The following is a 14,481-nucleotide window of genomic DNA, read 5'->3' on the forward strand; positions in this document are numbered from 1 at the left end:
AGAACACTTAATTGCACTCATGAGGAATCTGTACATAAACCATGAGGCAGTCATTTGAACAGAACAAGGGGACACTGTGTGATTTAAAACCAGGAAAGGTGTGCATCAGGGCTGTATCCTTCCATCATAGTTATATTCAATCTACATTCTGAGCAAATAATCTGAGAAACTAGATTATATGAAGAAGACTGCAGCGTCAGGATTGGAAGAAGTTATATTAACAACCTATGATTTGCAGGTAGCATAACCTTGCTTGCTGAAAATGAAGAGGACTTAAAGCACTTACTGATGAAGACCAAGACTATAGTCTTCAGTATTGATTACATGTCAACATAAAGAACACAGAACTCCTCACAACTGGATCAATAGCAACACCATAATAAATGGAGAAAATATTGAAGTTGTCAAGGAATTCATTTCATCTGGATCCAAAACCAATGCCTATGAAAAGAGCAGTAAAGAAATTAAAAGAAACATTGCTGTGGGAAAATCTGCTGCAAAATCCTCTTTAAAATGTTAGACAAGGTAACACTCACTTTGAGAACTAAGGTGCACCTAACCCAAGCCATGGTATTTTCAATTGCCTCATATGCTTGCAAAAGCTGAACAGTAAATAAGAACTGAAAAAGAATTCATGCATTTGAATGATGGTGTTGGCAAAGAATATTAAAAGTACCATAGACTGCCAGAAGAACAAATAAATCTTGGAAGAAGTACAACCAGAATGCTTCTGAGTAATAAGAGTGGCGAGACTTCATCTCATAAACTTTGCACATGTTATCAAGAGAGACCAGCCCATGAAAAGGACATCATTCTTGGTAAAGTAGAGGATATTTCAAAAGAGAGGAATACCCTCAACAAGATGAATTAACACAGTGGTTGTAACAATGAGTTCAAACAACAGCGTGACCAGGCCAGTAAACCTTGAAGAAGAAATGGTAGTGGAACTACCTGATAAGAATTCAAAGAAATTATATTTAAGGTCCTCCAATAGATTAAGAAAGGCATCAAGGAAAATACTGACAAAACCCAAAAAGAATTCAAGGAAGCAATATGAGAACAAGTTGACATAATAAATGTAGAGCCATACAAAAACGGCAACTAGAGACCCAGAAGATGAACAGTAAAATTTCAGAAAGAACACAATGGAACAGAAAGAAGTAGACTTGAGTTCATGGAAAGCAGAATCAATGAAATTTAAGACAAACCCCCTAATAGTAATCTGTTAGAGGAACAGTCAGAAAAATACAAATGGAAAGCTGAAGAAACCCTAAGAATGATGTGGAACCCCATCAAAAGGAACAATTTATATGTGATCAGAATTCCTATACAGGAAAAGACCAAAAAAGAAAAACCAAGCATAGAGAAAATTATTGGAGATATGTTGGCAGAAATGTTCCCTAATATGAAAGGCAAGAAAATTCAAGAATTAAACGGACTACAAATAGCATAGTCCCCATAAGAAAATCACGAAGACATAGTATAATCAAACTTTTCAAAATCAAAGAATTCTGAGAGCAGCAAGGAAAATATGAAATAGTACTCACAACAGAGAACCGTTTAGACTAACCTCAGACTTTTTTGGCAGCTAACTATGTGGCACTGTAGGATAAGCACTGGACCACAAGGTCACTTTGAACCACAATGTCGGCGTGTCAAACCCACCAGCCACTCCTCAGGAACCCTATACAGGTTCACTATGAGTTGGAAATGACTCAGTGGCACTTAACAACAACATGCAGGCAAGAAAACAATGAGATGACATATATAAAACACCAAAAGAAAAAAAATTGCCAGCCAGGAATTCTTAATCCAGTAAAATTATCCCTCAAACATAACAGTGAAATTAGATTATTTGCAGACAAACATAAATGAAGGGAATTTGTAAAAATATATATATATATTTTTTTAAATCTGTCAACCTTCTAAGAAATGCTAAAATGAATCCTTTTGACAGGAGAGCCAACAAAGTCAGATAACATTCTGAGGTGAATCCACATGACATCACCTGGAAGCCAACCCAGATAAACAATTTTCAAAAATAAACCTAACAAACTGAAAATAGAAAACCCAAGACGTCACTCTGTAAATGATGACAACAAAGCAAAAAGAATCAGTGGTGGAGTTACAGAATTTCCAAATGGAGAGGAAGTCAAGACAATATAAAAATAGACTTCTTGTTGTTGTTATGTGCCGTGGAGTCGGTTCCGACTCACAGCGACCCTGTACAGGGTTTCCGAGGCTGTAAATCTTTACGGGAGCAGAAAGCCTCATCTTTCTCCCGTAATAAGAGGGATTAAATAGTGTAGTTACAGAACTTCCAAATGGAGAGGAAGTCAAGACAATATAAAAATAGACTTCTTATTGTTGTTATGTGCCGTGGAGTCGGTTCCGACTCACAGCGACCCTGTACAGGGTTTCCGAGGCTGTAAATCTTTACGGGAGCAGAAAGCCTCATCTTTCTCCCACAGAACAGCTGGTAGTTTCGAACTGCTGACCTTGTGGGTTGCAGCCTGATTTGTAGCCCCTACACTACCAGACTAGGCTGTTTTAAATCTAGGAAGAAAATAATTAATTACAGGGTAACCACAAAGAAAAGTTTTTAAAACCTTCTAATGAAATCACAAGAAGTCAATAAACACAAAATAAATAGCAATCTAAGAAATGAAAAAAATCATAAACAAATGAACTCAGAATTGCAAAACAATGAAACAAAGAAATCAACACCATACAAAACAAAATAAATTGGCATCAGTAAATGCGTACCTATTAATAGTTACCACTGAATGTATCAGGGTAAGTCAGAAAGTGCAAAATCATAGAAAACTTTCTAAAACAAAAATAGCAAAACATGAAGATGTTTCTTGCATAACATAAAGACAGTGTTCTATATCCTACTTAGCTAAGGTAGCATCTGGGATCTTAACAACTGATGAGTGGTCATCCCAGATACAACTGTTGGTCTGTCCTCATTCAGAATAAAGGAAAGTGAAGGAAATGAAAGACTCCAGACAACAATTAAGTCCAAAGTACTAATGGACCGCTCAGACCACAGACTCCCCAACGTAAAGACCAGAAGAACTAGACGGTGTCCAGTTACCACTCCCAACCACTCTGATCAGGGGGTCAAAATAGAAAGTCCTGAGCATAGAGGGAAGGAAAAAAAAAAAGAACAAAATACAGGAAAGACCAGACTTACTGGTCTGATACACAGACTAGTGGGACCCTTGAGACTATGCCCCTTATACACCCTGCCAGCCCACCTGGACCCCCTTCCCAGGAATCAATTTTCACCCAAACAACCACCAGCGAAGAGTGCACTCTTCAGTACAATCAGCCATATGAGCCCTAAAATAAAACTCAGAAGGCAGGAAGGGACAGAAAGGAGCATGAATGGGGACCCAGGGAGGAAGTGGATAGCGTGCTGTTACATTCAGGGACAGCAACCATGTCACAAAACGATGCGTATAAATTGTTGAATGGAGAAATGTTTTTACGTGGTATTAAGATCGTTCTATTTTAATAACACATGGTGTTTGCCTATTTGTATTTTATAGCCCAAACTTAGCATGGCCAAATGCAGAAGAAATGTGGAAAACTTTTTGGAAGCATGCCGGAAGCTCGGAGTCCCTGAGGTAACACCAAACTGAGTCCAAATATCAGCATTTTCATAAAAATTGTGTTTCGTGTGTGTTTTGAAATTCTTGATAAATGTACAGCTTGTGGTATATGCCTTTCAGCCTCAACCTTTCTTGAGGAATAATAGCCAATGTTATATTTTAGTTTAAGTTCTATTGCAGTGAAATTAAAGTGACTTTAAGCCATAAATTCAAATCTAAGGAAACTAACAAGATAATGTCTTCAAAGTTTTGGAATAAGTTTGAAATTCCAAACTTGAAGAAGAAAAAGAAAATTTTGATCAGCTTGACTCTCTACTCATGAGCAGAAATGACCGGAGGCTACAGTGAGCCTTTGATTGAGTTTCCACTGGGTAGAATTTGGGGCCGGTGAGTGTAATTATCTGCTATTGACTACTGATCGATTGCTATTCATTCTTCATAGTTGCATTTGGGATATGTGGATCAAACTATAGCAACGATCAAAATATAATTATTGTTTTATTATCATCATCATTACCACCACTAAAATTAATGTTTGTATGTTGCTTTATAGTTTAACTATTTGCACTTAACGTTTTCTCCTTGAACCAATTGGAGTTGCCCAGCTTGTAATTCTTTATATCCAGCCCAACTCTAAGGTTTGCTTCTTTTCCCCAGTTTCAGCCTTAACTAGATGGCTGGTTTGGGACTTTTCCAAGACTTTGCTATAAATAACATAAAATGATTTCTTAGTGAGAAAGGAACTAATATCTCAGAATTTGGAGTAACAATGTAGGTTTATTACTAGTGTGATAAATAGAAATGATCCAGTTCTAATCCTTCTGTTGTTGGTTTTTGGTATATGCCTTTTAAAATGTCCCAGGGATAAAAGGATTATTCCTTATAGAAGTTATTTATTAAAATTGAGAGGGTTTTTTTCCCTCCATTTCTCCTTCCTTCCTTTCTTGTCTTTTTTTATTTCCCACTTTAAGGTTGGTGGGATTTGAGGAGGGAGAGTTAGTGAATGAGCTTCTAATTTTAAGGAAAAGGAGATCATTATTCAAGCATCTTTAAATCAAAGCTCTATCAGTGAAAAGTATGCAAATTCATTTTTACATATTGGACTAAATGTGAGCAATGTTGCTTTCAGCAATGTTAACATCTGTGTATCTGTAATGTATATGTATATTTCAGTATTACATGTACATTCCTGGCCTCAAATATATGTTAAAATACCAGGGGGGGTTTAAAAGTTGGTGGAAAAATGGAATTAGAAGATGATGGAACATTTCCAGGAACATTTTGAAACTCCTTGGTACTTATACACATACGCTTTTATTAATTTGATTCTCTTGAAAACTTTCTATATGTGAATCAAACCGTTATCATAAGTTCAAGGTGATAAATCGTTTGTGTCTGGGCCAGAAAGCACACAACCTGTTTCCCTGTGATTTGTAATTCATCAAGGTTTTTATGTGGTTTGTTTGTTTGTTGGCTTACAGTGATACAGAATGAAATGGAAATGCCCTTAGCCATTTACTCTGAGTCAATATTGTTAATTATATATATTATACTTAACATATATAAATATGTTACAAGTATATAAATATGTTATAAATATATAAAAAGTGAGGGAATGGGCAGGATGCTGGGAGGCCAATGTTAGGGGTGAATTAACCCCACCTGTGTTATTAGCCAGAATCCCTGGGCGATGCAGATGGTTCATGCACTAACTGAAAGATTGGTGGTTCAAGTCCACCCAGAAGTGTCTTAGAAGAAAGATCTGGTGATCTACTTCTGAAAACTCAACCATGTAAAACTCTGTGGCTCACTGTTCTATTTTGACATACGTGGGATTGTCCTAACTTAATGACAACTGGGACAGGTTGTTGTTCTGACTCACGGTGACCCATGAGTGGAGTAAACTGCTCCCTACCGTTTTCAAGGCTGTGTCCTCCACGAAGCAGGTCACTAGGCTCTCTTCCCAATATGCTTCTAGGTAGGATTGAATCGCCAGCCTCTCAGCAAATAATGGAGTGCTTATCCGTTTTCCACTCCCTAGTACGGGTACTAGTTATGCTTTTAAATCGTTCTGTTCCCTGACGTAAACCCCTGAGACCACAGAGTTGTGACCATTTACTGAGGACTTCTGATCATAAGTCATCTCTGATGCTCACTGTTGAGGATTGGAGGTAACTATTTGATTCTATCCTATGAGGAAAATGAGGTCCAGAGAAGTGAAATAATTTCTTGAGTTTGCACTCAGAGCTGGTACTTTGAACCTAGGAGCAACAGAATCAAGAGCCCAGCCTCCCTGTGACTAGGTTAGGTCCCTTTTCTACAGATTGCAGGAGTTGGACTTGAGCCATGAACGTGACCCGCCTTCTGCAGTCTTGGCTCTTTCAGTAGCCTGCACAGGGAGTGAGGGAAGGCCAGGTGAGGAAGCTCCCGGTCACTCCGTCCCCCTTGCTTCAGATAAAGCAGTGACTCGTTTGCCTGTGGTATATATTAGATTTCCATTGGAGGAAAAATAGCCCACTGCTATTCAGGGAGTCCCTGGATATTGCATTCAGTTATGACGTTCGGCTGCTAACGGAAAGGAAAGCCTGGCCCTCTGTGTATGAAAACTCAGGCCTTGAAGCCACCCTGTGGAGGGGTACAGTTCTACTGACACACGTGAACTTGTCATGAGTCAGAATCCACTCAATAGGCAACTGTTGTTTTTCTTTCGTAGCTAAGCCTAATTTGACAATGACATACCTCTGAGGAAGTCTTACAAGTCCACAATTGCTTTCTTGCCTTAACAGCTGCTTAGCTGTAGGCAGATTACCACAGGTTCATCTCTCAAGTTGTCCTGAAAACCCTGGGGTGTGGGTGATGGTGCTTGACCCCCTCCCGTTCATAGTCCTTCGTGGTGTTGGATGCAGGAGAGTAAGCATATGCAGCTGTCTTTGACTCTACTACCAAGACTCAGTTTGGTCTTGGAGATAAGCCCACTCTTGTTGAACTTCCAGATGCTTCCACATACACTCTTGGTCTCACCTACACATTTCACCCCAACTAAGCTGTGGGGTTGTGAAGCTATTTGTGGATATATACTGAGACTTTTCATAGTTAACCTGGCCCATAACTGGCCTCTGGTCTCCACTTGAAATATTTATGGTTGGCTACAGGTCCAGTTTAGGAGTATTTTGCAGTTCTTGGTAGATCAAGAGTGCTTCCTGACTGTTGAAGCAAAAAAAGCATCAGAAAGCAGATGTTTATTTGGTTCACTAGGGACATTTTTGTGCTGGATTTTAAATAAGTGAGCGTGGCCTCAAACTCCATAAGCAACAAACTTCTTTGCTACAATGGTTTAGTCTAACTTTAGATTGGAAGGGAACTTAGAAAAGAAATGCACTTTGTTTTCTAGCTGCCCAGCCACGCATCTTCATTACTGCCTCCAGAGAGAAAATAGAGAAGAGGATTAAAATCTGAGACTTTACAGTGGTAGAGAACCTGGTGGGTGGTCTGGGGCCCCTTCCTCCTTGTGCCTGCACCATGCACCAGGGGGACCAGGGGTCCTTTGAGGACATTCAGGTGGGAAAGGTTGTAATGCAGTTGATGTTACTCAGATTCTATTCTACGTTTACCAAATGGAATTAAAAATAAGATCCTGACGTAAGTACATCCAAGGGGTCTCTGGGTGGCACAAACTGGTAATGCACTCAATTACTAACCAAAAGATTGGGGGGCCAAGTTCACCCAGAAACACCTTGGAAGAAGATCTGGTTATCTCTGTACAAAAGTACAAAACAGAACAAAAAACAGACATGAAAACCCTATCTTCCTTATGACTCTGGGGGATACAGCACTGGACTGTAAGGTTGGTTTGAACCACAAGGTTGGTGGTTGAAACTCACCAGCCCCTTCTTGGAAACCCTATGTGTCAGAACTGACTAGACGGCACGTAATAATTCTGACACCTGTGGGGTTACCAGAAGTCAAAGTTGATTGAACAACAACTAGTTAAATTCATTCCAATTCCAACAATGAATGAATGTGTGGTGTAAATAGACTCATGCTTGAGTTTCTCTTCTTTTCAGTACCTTCCATGTTTGCATCTTCTTGTGGCTTGTAATGGAATTCTTAGATTTGAAAATAACAGTTATAACTTTTAACTTCATACTAATTGTGAGGGCATATGAAAGTATACATATGTATATGACTTGATTTTTTTCATTGAAAGGCAGTCTTTAAACTGAAACTGTTTTTTATCTTGAAAATGGGATGTTATTTACCCTCCTTGAACCTTATACTGTTTTTCCTCCCTAAATCAGTGGCTTTAGTATCACTTGGTGGTGTTGTTTGTTGTTAGTGCTGTGAAGTCGGGTACTGACTCATATCAACCCTGTATAGGCTATGAATCTTTCAATATCACTTTAAAATATATTAATGATCATTTGGGGAGATGGGGGGGTTCTTATTATAAAACGTATTTTACTTTTTTGTTTATAATGGCTAATTGTGAAGTTGAATAACCATAGGTACAGATTGGCACATTTATTGTTTTACTAACATCAATTTTGTGATTCATAATATATGTATATTGTTGCTATTGTTAAGTGTCATCAAGTCGGTTCCAACCCATAGCGACCTTGATTAGGGTTTCTGAGAAGCGGCTGGTGAGTTTGAACCGCCCACCTTGCAGTCAAGCACATTAACTCACAACACAAACCCCAGAACTCCACTATACATATGAGAGGGCTTCAAAAAGTCCATGGAAAATTGGAATTGAAAGATTATGGAATTTCCCCACAAATTTTCAGAAACCCCTTGTATTTGGAGGGAACTCTGGATGTATGCCCACCCCCGCTCAACCCCTACCCTACCTCTCCACTCAGCAAAATTATATCTCGTCACTAAATTGTTGTTGTTAGGTGCCCTGGAGTTGATTTCAACTCAAGAGACCCCATGTGACAAAGTAAAACTGCCCAGTGGGGTTTTCTTAGCTGTAATATTTACGGAAGCGGATTGCCAGGCCTTTCTCTCGTGGAACTGTTGGCTGCCTTAGAGGTACCAACTTTGTGGTTACAAACTGAGCATGTACCTGTTGCAACTCTAGGCCTCTTTGATCATGAAATAAGGGCTTTACGTTTTCCAAGTTGACCATGTGACCATGAACATGCCTTTTCTATATTTGAGATTACCAAAAAAGCACTTGGTAAAAATAGTGTTTTAAAATAATTAAAATTATATTTAAATAAATAATATTCTAAATGTCTACATACACTTAAGGCTAAGGCTAGATATGGTCAGCTCTTAAACGTATTGTACATAAAGTTTGTTGTTGTTATGTGCCATTGAGTAGGTTCCTACTCATAGCTAGCAAGCATTAAAATGTAACCAGTTTTTCTTAGGAATAAGTTTCTGTTTGGTTGCCATGTTCTGTCTATGATACTTGGTGTAGCTCAGCAACGTTTTAATAGCAGTTAACCCATGAACAGCACAGGTTTGAACTGGAGTGACACTGTAAGATAAGCACTAGACCACAAGGTCTCTTTGAACCACAAGGCCGGTGGTTCAAACTCACCAGCCACTCCTCAGAAATTCTATATACAGGGTTTCTGTGAGTGGGAATGGGATCCAACTCAATGGCACTTAACAACAACAACAATGCTATGATCTCAAGTTTTTGTGCATTCAAATGCCAAGTAACAGTAATCATCCCAACCCAAGCAATTAGCTTTCACGGAGCCTTTTAAGCCAGACTGGCAACACTTGAGCTCACCCCAGTAGCAGCAGGAAAAAGTCTGCCCAGTTCAAACCCGTGTTGCTCAAGGTTCAACTGTACTTGCAGCTACACATGCTTGTGTTGACTCTGAAGAGTCCTTTAACCTATGGAGATTGTGGGGTTTGTTCATTAGCATATGCACTTGCCTGTGAGGATTCTGAGGGAATTATCTGTGTTTTTAGTTATCTGTTGCTAATTAATTGATGTTCTGCAAATGTGAGTGTGTGTTGAAACGTTGGCTCTTTAAATTTCCTTCCATTTTCAGTACTTTCCAGTCTGTTGTAATTTTACGTCTCTGTCATTAAAACTGAAAAATATAAAGGTCAGGAGGTCCCGTTTCCCTTCTCAGTGTCCTCACAGTGCACTGCAGGGGTGTGTTTGTACAACCACTGGGTGAGTGGTGGGGACTGACTGCCCCCACTGAGAGAGCAGGTGGCCACAGCAGCTCACACTCAAGTCTGCTTCAGATTTCTACATGCCAGGTCATCCTAGACCACTACTCTGTTGTTAACTGCTACCAAGTCAGCCTCCCAAAGGAGCTCTGGTAGCGTAGTGGTTACGAGTCGGGCTGCCAACCTCAAGGTCAGCAGTTCAAAACTACCAGCCGCTCCACTGGAGAAAGATGAGGCATTCTGTTCCCACAAAGATTTGCAGCCTTGGAAACCCTGAACAGGGTCACGATGAGTCAGAACCGACTCCATGGTACTTAACAACAACAGAGAAGCTGAAAGGAGCTATGATAATGTAATGGTTACGAATTGGGCTGCGAACCATTTTCACAAGGTCAGCAGTTCGAAACTATCAGCTGTTCCGCGGGAGAAATATGAGGCATTCTGCTCCCGTAAAGATTTACAGCCTCGAAAACTCTGTGCAGGGTCACTGTGAGTTGGAACCGACTCGATGGCACTTAACAACAAGTCAGCCTTCCGCCTGGTGACCCATGCACACTGCTGTGGTCAGTTTCAATCCTTGGAGTTTTCATTGGCTGATTTTCTGAAGTAGTTCTTCAGGGCTTTCTTCCTATTCTTAGTCTGGAAATAACCTACCATCTGTATCCAAATTAAGATCAGAATCTGGCATCCTGAAAGTGTTTCCCTGCTATCAATGATACATGAAGGAACTTCAAAATGTTCGCAGAAAAATTCCATTGTCTTCTCTAACTCCATGTTTCCATGAAGTTTTGAAGTCCCCTCACACATGAGAATATACTTTAAAATAAGTATATTGAAAACTTCAAAGACATGTGTCTCTAGTTCTTTCATGATGTCTGATGTCACTGGGGAGAAATCAGACATTTCCCTTTGGCTTCCGGGAAGTGTTTGGAAAAACTGAGAGATAATGGTTTGTTTTTAAGATGAAAAGACCGCTTTTGGAAAAAATCACATTCCAGTTTGTGGATGCTTAATGTTTACTTTTGCTTATGCTTTGCTCAGATTACACTAGTTAAGCACAGCGTTGCAACAGAAAACTCTTATTGCAAAAGAAAACTTCCTTTCTTACATGTTTCCCGATTTGCAAATCATTGACCAGTTGTCTCCCACTCACCCCGACTCAGTGAAAAACAATCTTTGTGTAACTATTTTAAATTCTTGGGAAAGTTCTTGATGGTGGTGCAAGCTTGATCAGTATCCAAATCCACAGATTTAAGATGCAAGTGCCCTATCGTTATCTAAATAGATAAAAACAGATGTGGTATGACTTACCAAAAGTTAAACAAGTCTTTCGTTAAGAGTACCTATACCTTCATAAATTAATATTAGAATTTTTTTTTTTTCAACCCACTGACAATATAGTATTCCTACAAACCTGAGGATGTGGTGCTAACTTCAGAGGATACCAAACCAAACAAAATCTCCATCTGAGAATATCTTTTAATGGCTTTGCATCCTTTTAGCAGTGAAGCTGAATTGAAGGTCAACGTTTTATAAAATGTATATTATATATGTTTTCAATGCTTTGCTGAATTTGGAGATAGAGTTGCATTATGAATTACATCGCAAATATTTTCAGCCGAAAACAAACTATTTTTCTTTCCTTTTGACATTCCATTTTACTTACAGTCATTGTTAACTTTGACATTGTGATCATTTTGAGTCCAGGAATTCAGTGATCAGAAAACTGGTTGCTTACTGACAGCAGTAGACAACCATAGTTCTGCTCAAAAGACTGAGCACTTGATTTTGTGTTTAGCTGATAAATTACATCAATTTTATATTGCCATTAAGTGCCGTCGAGTCGATTGTGACCCTGTATAGGGTTACCGAGGAGCAGCTGGTGAGCTTGAGCCACTGACCTTGCAGTTCAAACAACTTTGCAGTCTGACGCATTAGCCCACGGCACACACCTGCACTCCTATTATGTCCCTATAAACTAGATCACTATGTTAGGTCTCCTCATATAGTGACTTCCCTGAAGATAAAACATGGTTAATTTTTCCACTCTGTATACCTGTCTTCTCAGTGGAGAAATTTCCATTCCTATCTTATATGAGATGTACTTTTATTCAAATTTAACAGCCAAAAAGTCGCCTCTAGACTTTTGACTTATATACAGTTACACAAAGATATGAAAGTTAATGTCCTTCTTGAAACATGTGGAGACATCATTAAAATAGACATTCCTCAGAGTTTATCAACAATCCCTAAAATCAATTGTATTTGTCAACTTTCAGAGACAAACACTTCATATTTAATCTTCAAAGGCCAGGGAAACAGATGCATTCAGGGAATGGGGTAGGGGCATTAAACTTTAAGCTCTAAAATGTATTCCTTTAATAAGGTTAAGTCTTTCGTATCTTAAATGAAGAGTTCTATTTTTCCATGCCATGGATGATCACTTGAATATTAAAATCGGATAAGTTGCACAAAATGCGGTTCCTCGATAGTGCAATTATGAGGGACGGATGTCTTTGTCCTACTTTCAGAATATAATGACTTGTCTGCTTTCCTTAAGCACTGCAGTAAACAATGTTGATGGTGAAACAGGGGTTACCTGGTTGAAATTAGGGGTTGTTCCTGCCATTTGCTAGTAACCAAAATATGTGCTTCTTTGCAGCTGTTCTTCTGTGTGTTTCCAACGATGTTGAATTTTTATGCACTGTCTCTTTCTGTTCTAACGGCTGCCCTTGGAATAGGCTGACCTCTGCTCTGCGTATGACATCCTGCAGTTGGATTTTCATCACATTCGAAAGACTGTTGACACTCTGCTGGCACTCGGGGAGAAACCCCCACAACCAACTTCTGCCCTCCGTTCCAGGGACCTTATAGACTTCTGTCTTGTCCCCCTCCTCTTTGTAGTACTGGTGTATCTCACTTACCACTGGAATGTTCTGTCCGCCTGATGTCTTTGCATGTGCTTCCAACACTGCCTGTCCTGGTCATTACAGGGTCCTTCTCCCATGGGAGCTTTTGCCTTGCCAACACCCTTCCTTGTCCTCTCTCGAATTTGAAGCTGAGCGCTTACAAATCAGAGTAATCAGAAGCACACATTTTAGAGAATGTACTTTGCATTAACTGATTTTTCTCACTGACTTTGAAAAGCAACAGTAAGAGCAAAGCATATGCATACCTCATGCTTCCTCATCCACATGGTGCCAGCAGCAGTGCTTTGGGGGTGCTCTTCTTCTCTCCCCGAGTGTGTGCTTTGGGGTAGGCTGAAAGAGGGTTCCAAGCAGGAGCAGAGGGAATTTAGCATGCAGAAGTCTTTCCTCAAATCCTTGTGCTGAAATGGAAAATGGTGCTGTAGATGGGGCTGCTTTGCAGAGGAGACAGAAAACTACAAGCATCCTTGCCCAATTTGGTCTAAAGAATATCACTATGACCAAATTGACAAGTACCACATGGGGAATGATGCCTTTGAGGGAATGCACTAAGATTCCTCCCTATGTGGTACCCTGAGCAAATCCACTTTGCCCTGACCAATGTTGTGCAGAGAGGGTGTCTGGGAAGGGAAGCGTCCCTGGCTGTTAGAGCTCACCATGGAGGACTTGCTTGCTCACAAATTTCCTTGTACTCTGACTTCTTATGGCTGCTTAACTACTCTGAGACTCTTCAAAATTAATTTTCCAAAGAGAATCTCTATTTTTAAATAATGCAGTAGATGTTGTTGTTGCTAAGTGCCGTAGAGTCGGTTCCGACTCACAGCGACCCTGTGTAGGGTTTCTAAGAAGCTGCTGGTGGGTTTGAACTTCCGACTGCAGATAGCAGTCCAGGGCTTATTCTACAATGCCACACCAGGACTCTGTTATTACAGTAGTCAACACTGATTTGGCTGTGTAATTTTCATATAAAGCCGTCAGTCATAAAGCACCTTCTTGATCCTGGACTGGGTTATGATGGCAGCAGCCATTAATAAGATGGCTCTGAATTTAGAACAATGTAGTTTCTCTAATAACGTGAAATTTCTATTGGACCTTTGATTGACACTGACATCAACTAGCCAACCACTTTAATTTGTAGGTGAACTAGACAAAAATTACTGTATGTCAACTATGTCTGCTTTTGGTGCAGTGTGATCAGATTGTAAATGAAGGGAAAAAACAGTAGTATCTTACCTAGGCCATGGTATTTCTGGATTCTGGGATGTTTATCTATTTACCAGAAGCTCTGTTCCAAGGTCAAGCCTAACTCCCCGATGTTCTACTTTAAATCCTGGAGGACAAACATCACTTCTGAGCCCAATTGGGTGGCTGGTGGCATTAACTTATTTACTAAGATGCAAACTGTCCATGAAGATAATTTTACTTTTCTGAACAATTCCATGAGTTCAGGGCACTTCAGATTTGGAAAACCCTGTAAAGCTGGGAGATAATATTTCCAAAGATTCCGTGTTGTGCCATCAGATTAGATTTTCTCACAGGAAACATTCTTTACATAGTATCTTCAGTTAACTGAGCCTTTTCTTCCTGACTTTATGTTGTTTGGTGAAATACAGGGTATCTGGAAGTTATCTAACCTCAATTGTGTGTAAATAACTCACTGATGTACTGGATTGAATTGTCCTTGGTGCTCTCCTGTATTCTTAAATCTGTAACACAATAAACTCCCTTTGAACCACATCTGACAAGCACCCTGAGCGACCAGAGAAATTGCTTAATAAAACACATTTGGG

General features: G+C 39.7%; 1 protein-coding gene across 3 annotated transcripts in view; it reads left to right on the forward strand.

The window, feature by feature from the left end:
- LRCH1 (leucine-rich repeats and calponin homology (CH) domain containing 1) overlaps positions 1-14,481 on the forward strand; it is a 257,300-nt gene that overhangs the window by 236,694 nt on the left and 6,125 nt on the right. For 2 of the 3 annotated variants that reach the window (XM_006837635.1, XM_006837632.1), the window contains 2 exons: positions 3,558-3,635; positions 12,506-12,712. In XM_006837635.1, coding sequence (XP_006837698.1) covers positions 3,558-3,635; positions 12,506-12,712 — 285 coding nt within the window. Of the gene's footprint in view, positions 1-3,557; positions 3,636-12,505; positions 12,713-14,481 lie in introns of those variants that run through there. The other variant, XM_006837634.1, reaches the window with a different exon arrangement.

The sequence above is a fragment of the Chrysochloris asiatica genome, unplaced genomic scaffold, assembly GCF_000296735.1.
Source record: "Chrysochloris asiatica unplaced genomic scaffold, ChrAsi1.0 scaffold00022, whole genome shotgun sequence".
NCBI classification, from domain to species: Eukaryota; Metazoa; Chordata; class Mammalia; order Afrosoricida; family Chrysochloridae; genus Chrysochloris; species Chrysochloris asiatica.